The 12,518-nt window shown below is 43.8% G+C and overlaps 1 protein-coding gene across 1 annotated transcript in view; it reads left to right on the forward strand.

The window, feature by feature from the left end:
- The first annotated feature begins 489 nt into the window (after positions 1-489).
- Positions 490-12,518, forward strand: part of SF3B2 (splicing factor 3b subunit 2) — a 41,666-nt gene continuing 29,637 nt past the window's right edge. The window contains exons 1-6 of the mRNA XM_060758368.2: positions 490-649; positions 2,928-2,974; positions 5,058-5,135; positions 7,109-7,345; positions 10,019-10,124; positions 11,979-12,064. Of these exons, the coding sequence (XP_060614351.1) occupies positions 529-649; positions 2,928-2,974; positions 5,058-5,135; positions 7,109-7,345; positions 10,019-10,124; positions 11,979-12,064 (675 nt within the window). The 5' untranslated portion in view covers positions 490-528. The remainder of the gene's footprint in view (positions 650-2,927; positions 2,975-5,057; positions 5,136-7,108; positions 7,346-10,018; positions 10,125-11,978; positions 12,065-12,518) is intronic.

Below are 12,518 nucleotides of genomic sequence, written 5' to 3' on the forward strand. Positions count from 1 at the left end.
CTCTCTGCCCCGGAGTGTGGTGGCGGCTCCTTCTTTGGAAGCTTTTAAGCAGAGGTTGGATGGCCATCTGTCAGGGGTGCTTTGTCCTCCTGTTCAAGCAGCTGAGGGGGAAAAGGATGAGGTCTGAGGCTGTTAGGAATGATGGGAGTTGAAGTCCAAAACACTTGGAGGGCCCAACTTGGCCCAGGCCTGGTATAGGCCTAGACCTACTCCTAGGCCCCAATCCTTGATCTTTCCCTGCCCTTCTTTTTCTCCCAACCCCAATTCGACTTTGTTATTCCATTGCAATCCTATCCCAAAATCCCAAAGACCAACACACCCTAAGGCAGCTTCCCTCAACTTCTGTTTACCTATTAGTCTCTACTGCGCATGCGCAGAGTTGAGTTTCCCTCCCCACGGTTTACAAACTCCTCCCGCTCCGTCATTGGCTACGCGGGTTTTGACGTTGTGGCTCCTGATTGGTTCAGAGGAGCGCATCGCGTCATTCTACGGTGGCCGCGCGGTCTCAAGCGGGGAAGGAAAAGCAAGATGGCGTCGGAGGTGCACTCTGAGCCTCCCAAGGCCGGGGAGCTCCCGTTGCCAGGCTACGCGGCTTGGTCGCCCAACGAGCTGCAGGCCAAGCTGGCTGAGATCGGGGCGCCGACGCAGGGTGAGAGGGAGGGCTTTCGGTTGGGCCTCGGGGACTGGAGAGCGGGCGGTGGGGGGTGTAGGCCTTGAATGAGGCCTAGCAGCAGGGGCTTTGGTTGATTTAGTTGTCGTGTCAGGGCAACCAGTCCATTAATTCACCATTATCTTCAAGGCTATACAACTCCTTATCTCGGCCCAGCTGGGCCGGATCAGTCTGGGAACCGAAAGGAGTCTCCACCAGCCACTGCCAAAAGGGACAGAGAGTTTCATCTATGCGGACGATCATGCCATCACCGCTCAAGCAGGGAGCTTTGAAATAGTTAATCAGAAGCTCTCTGAAGCTTTCAGTGCTCTCACTGCTTATTATAGGGAAAACCAGCTGATTCCTAATCTATCTAAAAGGCAGATGTGCTTTTCAACTTAAGAACAGACAAGCATCTCGGCTATATGTATAACTTAACAACTTATACGCATGTTTAGACTTCAGCCCCATTTCCAGTATATTTTATTACGCATATATATGCTGCAACAGGTAGACCAAAATCGTAAAAATATACAAAATACTTCTTATCTCAGCATTTTGAATAAGGTATTGGCAAACTGAATCTATTATATAAGATAATGTATTAATATAATATAATGTATATACATGTCATATTTATAATATTATAATGTAATGCAATATAAGACTAATAATTTATTTATTTGTCGTGTCAGGGCAAACAGACGAAATACAAAATTTGCGGGTTTGGTAGTTGATTAAATGTCCTTTGAGCAGTATCTGGCCCCTTGGAGTGCCTCTGGTGTTGCTGCAAGAAGGTCCTCCATTGTGCATGTGGCAGGGCTCACATTGCATTGCAGCAGGTGGTCAGTGGTTTGCTCCTCTCCACACTCGCATGTCGAGGATTCCACTTTGTGGCCCCATTTCTTGAGGTTGGCTCTGCATCTGGTGGTGCCAGAGCGCAGACTGTTCAGCGCCTTCCAAGACGCCCAGTCTTCTGTGTGCCCGGGGGGGAGTCTCTCATTTGGTATCAGCCATTGGTTTGAGCCTGCCACTTTTGGACTCTCGCTTGCTGAGGTGTTCCAGCGAGTGTCTCTGTAGATCTAAGAAAACTATTTCTTGATTTAAGACGTTGAAGTGTTGGCTGATACCCAAACAAGGGATGAGCTGGAGATGTCACTGCCTTGGTCTTTTCACTATTGGCTGCTACTTCAGGTGGTGCAATACCAGCTAAGCAGTGTAATTTCTCCAGTGGTGTAGGGCGCAGACACCCCGTGATAATGCAGCATGTCTCATTAAGAGCCACATCCACTGTTTTAGTATGGTGAGATGTGTTCCACACTGGGCATGCATAGTCAGCAGCAGAGCAGCACAGCGTAAGGGCAGATGTCTTCACTGTATCTGGTTGTGATCCCCAGGTCGTGCCAGTCAGCTTTCGTATGATGTTGTTTCTAGCACCCACTTTTTGCTTGATGTTCAGGCAGTGCTTCTTGTAGGTCAGAGCACGGTCCAGAGTGACTCCCAGGTATTTGGGTGCGCTGCAATGCTCCAGTGGGATTCCTTCCCAGGTGATCTTCAGAGCTCGGGATGCTTCTCTGTTCTTGAGATGAAAGGCACATGTCTATGTTTTGGATGGGTTGGGGATCAGCTGGTTTTCCCTGTAATAGGCAGTAAGGGCACCTAGAGCTTCGGAAAGCTTCTGTTCTACCATCCCAAAGCTCCCTGCTTAAGCAGTAATGGCATGATCATCAGCATAGATGAAGCTCTCTGTCCCTTCTGGCAGTGGCTGATCATTTGTGTAGATGTTGAACATGGATGGAGCAAGCACGCTCCCCTGAGGCAGGCCGTTCTTCTGTTTCCACCATCTGCTTCTCTGGCCCTGGAACTCAACAAAGAAGCTCCTGTTTTGTAGCAGGTTTCCTATGAGGCGGGAGAGGTGGTCATCCTTTGTGATATTATACATTTTTCTCAGGAGGAGTCAGTGGTGGTTCACAGTATCATAAGCTGCTGACAGGTCTATGAAGACAGCTCCTTTGATCTGCTGCCTTTCAAAGCCATCTTCGATGTGCTGAGTCAAGTTCAGCACTTGCGATGTGCAACTTGCTGAGGTGTTCCTGCAAATATCTCTTTAGATCTTAGGAAGCTATTTCTTGATTTAGGCCTTGCCATGCTGATAGTATGGTATGGGGGTAGTGCAGTCCCTGGGTCCAGCACCTGCCATGCAGGAATGCACACTCCTGGGAGGAAGCCATTGATCCTCAGTTTAGATGAGCCAGATGACTTCTTTGTTTTCTTCTAGGGAGTCGTGAGGAGTTGCTGGATCGGCTGAAGACATACACGCTTCAAGTAAGTCCTTATTTGTTATGGCCAAAAAATTGATGCCTTAGACCTTATTATAATTCTTAATTTGCCCACCATTGTGCTTGGGAATAAGAAAGAGTTACACAATTGATAATATAATGTAATACAATATGTTACTAATAATATTACAGTATAATGTTATAGTACAATGTAATATATAATAATTATATAATATATAATGTAATATAATAATAATAATAACAATATGATATTATAATTATATATTTATATTACAAGTAATATTACTAATAATATTACGATATATTGATATGGTACAATATAGCAGTGTTTAATGCTTATATTGTACTATGCTAATAATGTAATATAATGTATGTAATATATACCTTGTAAGCCGCTCTGAGTCCCCTTTGGGGTAAGAAAGGCGGCTTATAAATGTCATAAATAAATAAATAAATGCACTGACCTTTTTTGAGGTGAGATGGAATCTCCTTGTCTCCTGTGCTATTCTAATAATATAATATATATATACATATAATATTTATAATATTGTAATGTAATGCAATATAATACTAATATGATATTATAAGTATATTACAAATAATATTACAGTATAATGTTATAGTACAATGTAATATATAATAATTATATAATATATAATGCAATATAATAATAATAATAATAATAACAAGAATATAAGTATATATTTCTATTACATGTAATTTTACTAACGAGAGAGAAACGTGCCAGGAGGAAGGCGCGTCAAGCCAACCCCGACCGGGACCGCCTTCCACCTGGAAACCAATGCCCTCACTGCGGAAGAAGATGCAGAGCAAGAATAGGGCTCCACAGCCACATACGGACCCACAAGGAAACCCACGATGGAAGACCATCTTACTCGTCCAACGAGGGATCACCTAAGAAGAAAGAAAGAAGAAGAATTTTACTAATAATATGACAATATATGTTGAACATATATTACATTATTTTTTGAACGTTATTTTACTAATAATATGACAATATAAGGGAGCCCCCAGTGGCGCAGTGGGTTAAAGCACTGAGCTGCTGAGCTTGTTGATCGAAAGGTCGCAGGTTCGATTCTGGGGAGCAGCGTGAGCTTCCGCTGTCAGCCCTAGCTTCTGCCAACCTAGCAGTTCGAAAACATGCAAATGTGAGTAGATCAATAGGTACCGCTCCGGCGGGAAGGTAAGGGCGCTCCATGCAGTCATGCTGGCCACATGACCTTGGAGGTGTCTACGGACAACGCTGGCTCTTCGGCTTAGAAATGGAGATGAGCACCACACCCCAGAGTTAGACATGACTGGACTTAATGTCAGGAGACTACCTTTACCTTTACCTATGACAATATAATGGTATAGTACAATATAGTAATATAGTAATATTTAATACTGTATTTATATCAGGTAAGCCGCTCTGAGTCCCCTTCGGGGTGAGAAGGGCAGCATATAAATGTCGTAAATAAATAAATAAAATCTATAAGCTCTGTGTAACATAGATGGTCCATGTTCAGTAGGTCCAATTCTGGGTACCACAATTGAAGAGAGATATTGACAAGCTGGAATGTGTCCAGAGGAGGGCGACTAAAATGATCAAGGGTCTGGAAAACAAGTCCTATGAGGAGCGGCTTAAAGAGCTGGGCATGTTTAGCTTGATGAAGAGAAGGCTGAGAAGAGACATGATAGCCATGTATAAATACGTGAGAGGGGGGAGCAAGCTTGTTTTCTTTTGCCCTGGAGACTAGGATGTGGAAAAATGGCTTCAAACTACAAGAAAGGAGATTCCACCTCAACATGAGGAAGAACTTCCTGACTGTGAGAGCCATTCAGCAGTGGAACTCTCTGCCCTGTAGTGTAGTGGCGACTCCTTCTTTGGATGCTTTTAAACAGAGGCTGGATGGCCATCTGTTGGGGGTGCTTTGAATGCAATTTTCCTGCTTCTTGGCAGAATGGGGTTGGACTGGATGGCCCAGGAGGTCTCTTCCAACTCTAGGATTCTATGAAATTTAGCTGTTCACCTAGTAATGTATCATGTGCTGATGTTCACTTCCACTTGAACTATATACCAACATACATAGTGCCTTTTATTTCAGACTGGGATAGTGCTCAACAGGCCAGTTTTGCGGGGAGATGATGGAGACAAGCCGGTCCCTCCTCCTATGCCAGTACAGGTGAGTAACTAGTACCCGAAGGGCTCTTTTACCCCAATTGTATGACTAAATGTCTTTGGGATAGACCATAGTTGCATTGGGAAAGTGCCAGTGTCAGACTCCCGCAGTTCTTTTATGTCAGGCATGGGCAAACTTGGTCTCTCCCGGTGTTTTGGACTTCATCTCCCACAAGTCCTAGCAGCGGCTGTTAGGAATTGTGGGAGTTGAAGTCCAAAACACCTAGAGAGCCGAAGTTTGCCCAGACCTGTTTAAAACATTGCAGTTTTTCTGCCTGCATTGCAGTTGCTTCCAGAGTGAAGAAAGGGGACCAGGAAAACAGTTCCATCTTGTTTCCTATGTTATGCTAATAATATAATGTAATGTAATGTAATCTACATAAATAAAAATGTGATGTTCGTTTGTGGGATTGACATAACTCAGAAACCACTGGGTGAATTGACACCAGATTTGGACACAAGACACCTACCAGGCCAACGAGTGACCATCACCCCTAAAAACACAAAAAACCCCAGCAGAACGGACTTTAAACCCCCAAAATAAACCATATATACATATGCATTCATATACACATATACACAGAAATACACACATATATATACACACAAACACACATATATACACATTCATATACTCATACATATAGATACAAACTTATATATATGCAAGCACACACAAATATACACATATACACACCTACATATACACCTACACACATATATACATACATACACACTTATATGCATATACACAAGCACACACATATGCACAATATATACACATATAAACACAGAAATATACATACACATATGCACATATATATACACTAGGCTTGGGCGGTTTCGTTCGTTAATTTCGTAATTCGTTATTAATTCGTATTTAAATTAGCTTACAATCCGATATTGAGCCATGCAGAAATAGTGTGAGGAGTTAATTAGATTCGAAACAATTTTTTCAATTTATTTCGTAATTATTTCGTTATTATTTCGAAATTGTTTCGTAATTTTTTCGAAATTGTTTCGTAATTATTTTCGCATGTCTGGTGCAAGTTTTATAGTTGTTGTTTGTTTTATCACACCAACAGTCAACAACAGAGGGAGAGGGAAGCTTCAGACGTTCTCCCTGTCCCTTTTGGAGGGTTTTTTTAGCATATTGCGCAATCGCATCCGCCATTAACGGATCAATTCGAAATTTACGAAATTTCATAAATTTCGAAATTTTTTAAAGAAAAAATTCGGAATTCTTTAAAAAAACAAAACACAATGGACCCCTAAAAACGAAACGAGTTTAGAAACAAATTTTTCCGTTGTTACCCAAGCCTAATATACACATATATGTACGCAAGCACACACAAATATACACATATATATACACACTTATATGCAAACACACATATACACAATATATATATACACTTATAAACACAGAAATACACAAATAGATGCACACAGAAATACACACACACATATATATATACACACAAACACACATATATACACATATACACAAATATATACACAGATATAAACACATATATGCACACACAAAACACATATACACAGACTGGGCCACAGCAACATGTGGTAGGGGACGGCTAGTATATTGTATATACATATAATATTATAATGTAATACAATATAATAATAATAATATATTATAATTATATATTTTATATTATATGTAATATTACTAATAATATTACAGTACAATGGTATAGTACAATATTGTAATATATAATACTGTCGTGGGCTGGTCCACGAGGCCACGAAGAGTCTGAACGAATGAACAGCAACAAATACTGATATTGTGCTATGCTAATAATATATATTGCATGTATATGTATCTTGTGAGCCGCTCTGAGTCGCCTTCGGGGTGAGAAGGGCGGCATATAAATGCCATAAATAAATAATGTCTTAAGTGAAGTTTTCCTGAGATGCGTCTCTCATCTGCTGCCTTTTCTGCCTTCCCTTTCGCAGCACCCTGGCATGCCTATGCCGCCGCCTCCAATGGGCATGCCACCCCCACCACCCCCTCCCCCTGGCATGGCCCTCAACTTCCCCATGGGAGTGGGGCCCCCTCCTCCGCTTCCTGGCATGCCCCCTCCCCTCCGTATGCAGGCGGTGGATCCCTCTGCGCTGCCCGAGGAAGAGCGACTGAAGCTGGCCCAGCAGCAAGCGGCCATGTTGATACAACAGGAAGAGCGCGTCAAGCAGGTAAGGGCTGATTTCATTCTGAGAAATAGTTCGTATTATTATTATTATTATTGACACAAAAACACAGTATGTCACAGCAAACGAGATCTCTTTCATTTGTGTTCATTTTCCACTACCTTTGCAGTTTTATGATCCCACCAATTCTTTACTACTGGTCCTTGTGACATAAGTTCCAGTGAATCATTCGAAAATACATCACATAGTCCTAGACGCTTGGGAAGGGTTCGACTTGTGATTTTGTGATACGAAATCCAGCATATAGATCTCGTTTGCTGTGACATACTGTGCTTTTGTGTCAATAATAATAATAATAATAATACATCACACAGTCCTAGCTCTGCTATGGCTGACTTCTCTGGTTGAAGTAGTCTGCAGTGCCTTCCATGTTCCTTGATTCGTGTCTGGGCAATGCTGCTGCGTTTGGTGGTCCCTCTGTAGACTTGTCCACAGCTGCATGGTACACGGTAGACTCCTGCAGAGGTGAGAGGGTCCCTCTTGTCCTTTGCTGAACGGAGCATTTGTTGGATTTTCTTGGTGGGTTTGTAGATTGTTTGTATGTTGTGTTTCCTCATCAGCTTCCCTCTGTGGTCAGTGGTTCCCTTGATGTATGGCAGGCACACTTTTCCTCTGGGTGGGTCTTCATCTTTAAAAGTGTTCCTGCCATACATCAAGAGAAGTCAGCCATAGCAGAGCACCTGATGAACCAGCCTGGACACAGCATATTATTTGAGAACACAGAAATGCTGGACCACGCCAACAACCACCATGTCAGACTACACAGAGAAGCCATTGAAATCCACAAGAAGCATGTGGACAATTTCAACAGAAAGGAAGAGACCATGAAAATGAACAAAATCTGGCTACCAGTATTAAAAAACTCTAAAATTACAACAGCAAAACAGCAGAGAGGAAACAACCAGGCACATCTTAACACCTCTCAACAAAAGATTTTCCCAGGCTCAGCCAGGCCTTCAAATGCTAATGAAGGTGGTCAGTTGAAACATTCACACCTAGCTCCAGCAGGGAAGAGCTCTTTGCCCCACCCCAGCCATTCCACAGATATATAAACCCATTTTTCCTACTTCCAACAGACCTCACTACCTCTGAGGATGCTTGCCATAGATGCAGGCGAAACGTCAGGAGAAATGCCTCTAGAACATGGCCATATAGCCCAAAAAAACCCACAAGAACCTAATCTAAGTCTGGTTTCTTCAGCAGGGGAGAGACCACCGCCTCTTTTAAACCCTCTGGAAAAACTCCTTGCTCAAGGGAGCCGTTTATAATCTTCAACAGAGGGTCACGTAATCCCTCCAGGCAGGATTTCACCAACCAAGAGGGACACGGATCGAGGGAGCAAGTGGTCGATCTAGCTGCAGCTAAGAGCCTATTGACAGCCTCTGCGTCCAGCAGGGTGACGGGCCCAGCAAGTGGCCGTGGAGTCTCTTGTTGCCACAATATAGCAACAAACAAGCAAGCAAATAAAACAATATAAATAATACAGTTGAACATATAAACAATAACACACTAAAGATTTGTAAACATGGTCGGGCCAGATGTAGATTAAAATTTTAAAACCCTGGGCGTGTACAGAGTAGGGTATGTCTAGGCATGGAGGTTTTAAATAGTGATACGGGGGGATCAATTCCAAAGTCTGATCTGGCCACGGTGGTCCACGCTCTTGTTACATCCCGAATAGACTACTGCAATGCGCTCTACGTGGGGTTGCCCTTGAAGACTGTTCGGAAACTTCAACTAGTCCAGCGAGCGGCAGCCAGATTGCTTACCGGAGCGACATACAGGGAGCATACCACCTCCCTGCTGTGCCAGCTCCACTGGCTGCCGATTCAGTTCCGAGCACAATTCAAGGTGCTGGTTTTGACCTACAAAACCCTGTACGGTTCCGGTCCAGTGTATCTGTCCGAACGTATCTCCCTCTACGTCCCACCTCGGAGTCTGAGATCATCTGGGGAGGCCTTGCTATCGACCTCACCACTGTCACAAGTGAGGCTGGTGGGGACGAGGAGCAGGGCTTTCTCAGTGGTGGCCCCTCACCTGTGGAACTCACTCCCGGGGGAAATCAGGGCATCATCATCCCTCCTCGCCTTTAGGAGAAGGGTGAAGACTTGGTTATGGGACCAGGCCTTTGGGCACTCCGGCAATTAAATCAGACAACCAGGCGAGTAAGACCATCAGGATTGATGAAGTGGAACGTAAAACTAGATCTATGAGTGGCGAACGCTGACCATATAAGAGGAGAAACTGGGTTTGTATTTGGTTTTTTATTGATTTTATTGATTTTATGGTTATAATGTATAATTGGTGTATTGATGTAATTTTGTGTTTGATTGTTTTTATGATGCAGGCATCAAATTGTGCCTTGCTTTTGTAAGCCGCCCTGAGTCCCCTTCGGGGTGAGAAGGGCGGGGTAAAAGAACCCCAAATAAATAAATAAATTCGGCCCTGATATCATCAGGTTGGGATGGCAAGATTCCTGTCTAATTTTCTCCCTCCAGATCCACTACCCCTAAGTTAAAAGCAGCAGAGTCCTGACCCCGTGGGTGAGGGCTTTCCTCTTACTTTGCCACCCCCTTTTGTTTACTGGGGTTAGTGACTCGTGAAAATGGGGAAAATGGGAAGTGTTCTGGAATCCGTGTTGTTTCTCTTCCTTCTCAGGCTGCTGCTCTAATGGAACAGGAGCGTCAAGAGATGTCCAAGATGTCCCCTTCAGTTCCAAGAGCTACTCCAGACTTGGGGCCCAGGCCTCCGGGGCTAACAAGAGGTATTTATTTATCGTGTCAGGAGCAATCCAAACCAGTTGTATTGCATTAAAAAACAGACAAACAAACAAACAAAACACAAAATTTGCACACTTGGTATTCTACTAAATGTCCTTTGACCAGTATCTGGCCACTTGGAGTGCCTCTGGTGTTGCCGCAAGAAGGTCCTCCATTGTGCATGTGGCAGGGATCAGGGTGCATTGCAGTAGGTGGTCAGTGGTTTGCTCTTCTCCACACTCGTATGTTGTGGATTCCACTTTGTGGCCCCATTTCCGAGGGTTTGCTCTGCATCTCGTGGTGCCAGTGCGTAGTCTGTTCAACGCCTTCCAAGTCGCCCAGTCTTCTGTGTGCCCAGGGGCAGTCTCCCATTTGGTATCAGCCATTGGTTAAGGTTCTGGATTTGAGCCTGCCACTTTTGGACTCTTGCTTGCTGAGGTGTTCCAGCTAGTGTCTCTGTAGATCAGTGGTTCTCAACCTTCCTATTGCCGCGACCCCTTAATCCAGTTCCTCATGTTGTGGTGACCCCCAACCATAACATTATTTTTGTTGCTACTTCACATCTATAATCTTGCTCCTGTTACGAATTCTAATGTAAATACCTGATATGCAGGATATTACAGTTACAGAAAATGAATATGGCAAACCACTCTGGCACAAATACACAATACGTCCAAATTTGAATACTGGTGGAGTTGGATGGGGGATTGATTTTGTCATTGGGAAGTTGAGGTTGCTGGGATTTATAGTTCACTTATAATCAAAGAACATTCTGAACTCCACCAATGATGGAATTGAACCAATCTTGGCACACTGAACTCCCAGCAGAAAATACTGGAAGGGTTTGGTGGGCACTGACCTTGAGTTTTGGAGTTGTAGTTCACCTACATCCAGAGAGCACTGTGGACTCAAACAATGATGGATCTGGACCAAACTCTACACGAATACTCAATATGCCCAAATAAGAACACTGGTGGAGTTTGGGTAAAATAGATCTTGACATTTGGGAGTTGTAGTTACTGGGATTTATAGTTCACCTACAATCAAAGAGCATTCTAAATCGCACGATAGAATTGGGCCAAACTTCCCAAACAGAACCCTCATGACCAACATAAAATACAGTGTTTTTTTATGGTCTTTGGCGACCCCCCCTGACACCTGCTCGCGACCCCCCTAGGGGTCCCGACCCCCAGGTTGAGAAACACTGCTGTAGATCTCAGGAAACTATTTCTTGATTTAAGTCGTTGACGTGCTGGCTGATACCCAAACAGTGAATGGGCTGGAGATGTCTCTACCTTGGTCCTTTCAGTATTGGCTGCTACTTCAGGTGGTGCAATACCGGCTAAACAGTGTAATTTCTCTAGTGGTGTAGGGCGCAGACACCCCGTGATAATGCGGCATGTCTCATTAAGAGCCACATCCACTGTTTTAGTGTGGTGAGATGTGTTCCACACTGGGCATGTGTACTCAGCAGCAGAGTAGCAAAGCGCAAGGGCAGATGTCTTCACTGTGTCTAGTTGTGATCCCCAGGTTGTGCCAGTCAGTTTTCGTATGGTATTATTTCTAGCGCCCAGGTATTTGGGTGTGCTCCAGTGGTAAGTCTCCTTGAACTGGTGAAAAGGAGGCAGGGATTGTCAGACAGTGCTGCAAACATTGTGTTCTTTGCTGCTTTAAAAGGCCAGCTGTCAGTTCAGCTAGTAAGAAGCAAACTTAATTTGGAAGAACCTCAGAGTCATAGAATCATCATAGTGTTAGAAAGCAATGCAATGGCCATTTTGTCTTGCGATGGAAGAATATGCATCTAAAGCATTTCTGAAAAACGATCCATCCAATCTGTTTTCTTTTGGGAATTTTTCTAGGAACGCCTCCCATGAGCTCGCCTATTGGACTGCCGGGCCCAAGACCCCGCGGCCCTCCTCCTCCTCCTGGAGAAGACAGTCGAGAGGTAAGTCTGTTTTTTGGGCACTTTTTTTTTCATATCAGGAGCGACTTTAGAAACTGCAAGTTGCTTCTGGTGTGAGAGAATTGGCCGTCTGCAAGTAGGTTGCCCAGAGGACGCTCAGATCTGTTATCATGCTGTGGGAGGCTTCTCTCATGTCCCCACAAGGGAAGCTGAAGCTGTCAGATGGAAGCTCACCCCACTCCCCAGATTCGAATCGCCATCCTTTCGGTCAGCAGTCCTGCCGGCACAAGGGTTTAACCCATTGTGCCACCAGGGGCTCGTTTTTGTACAGATGATTAATAATCTATATATAAATAAAAATGTAATGTTTGTTTGTGGGATTAACAGAACTCAAAAACCACTGGGGAATTGACACCAAATTTGGACACAAAACACCTAACAATCCAATGTATTGTTATAAAAAACACTGAAAAACACAGCAGAAGGGACTTTAAAA

This window comes from Anolis sagrei, chromosome 12 (genome assembly GCF_037176765.1).
Source record: "Anolis sagrei isolate rAnoSag1 chromosome 12, rAnoSag1.mat, whole genome shotgun sequence".
Classification (NCBI taxonomy): Eukaryota; Metazoa; Chordata; class Lepidosauria; order Squamata; family Dactyloidae; genus Anolis; species Anolis sagrei.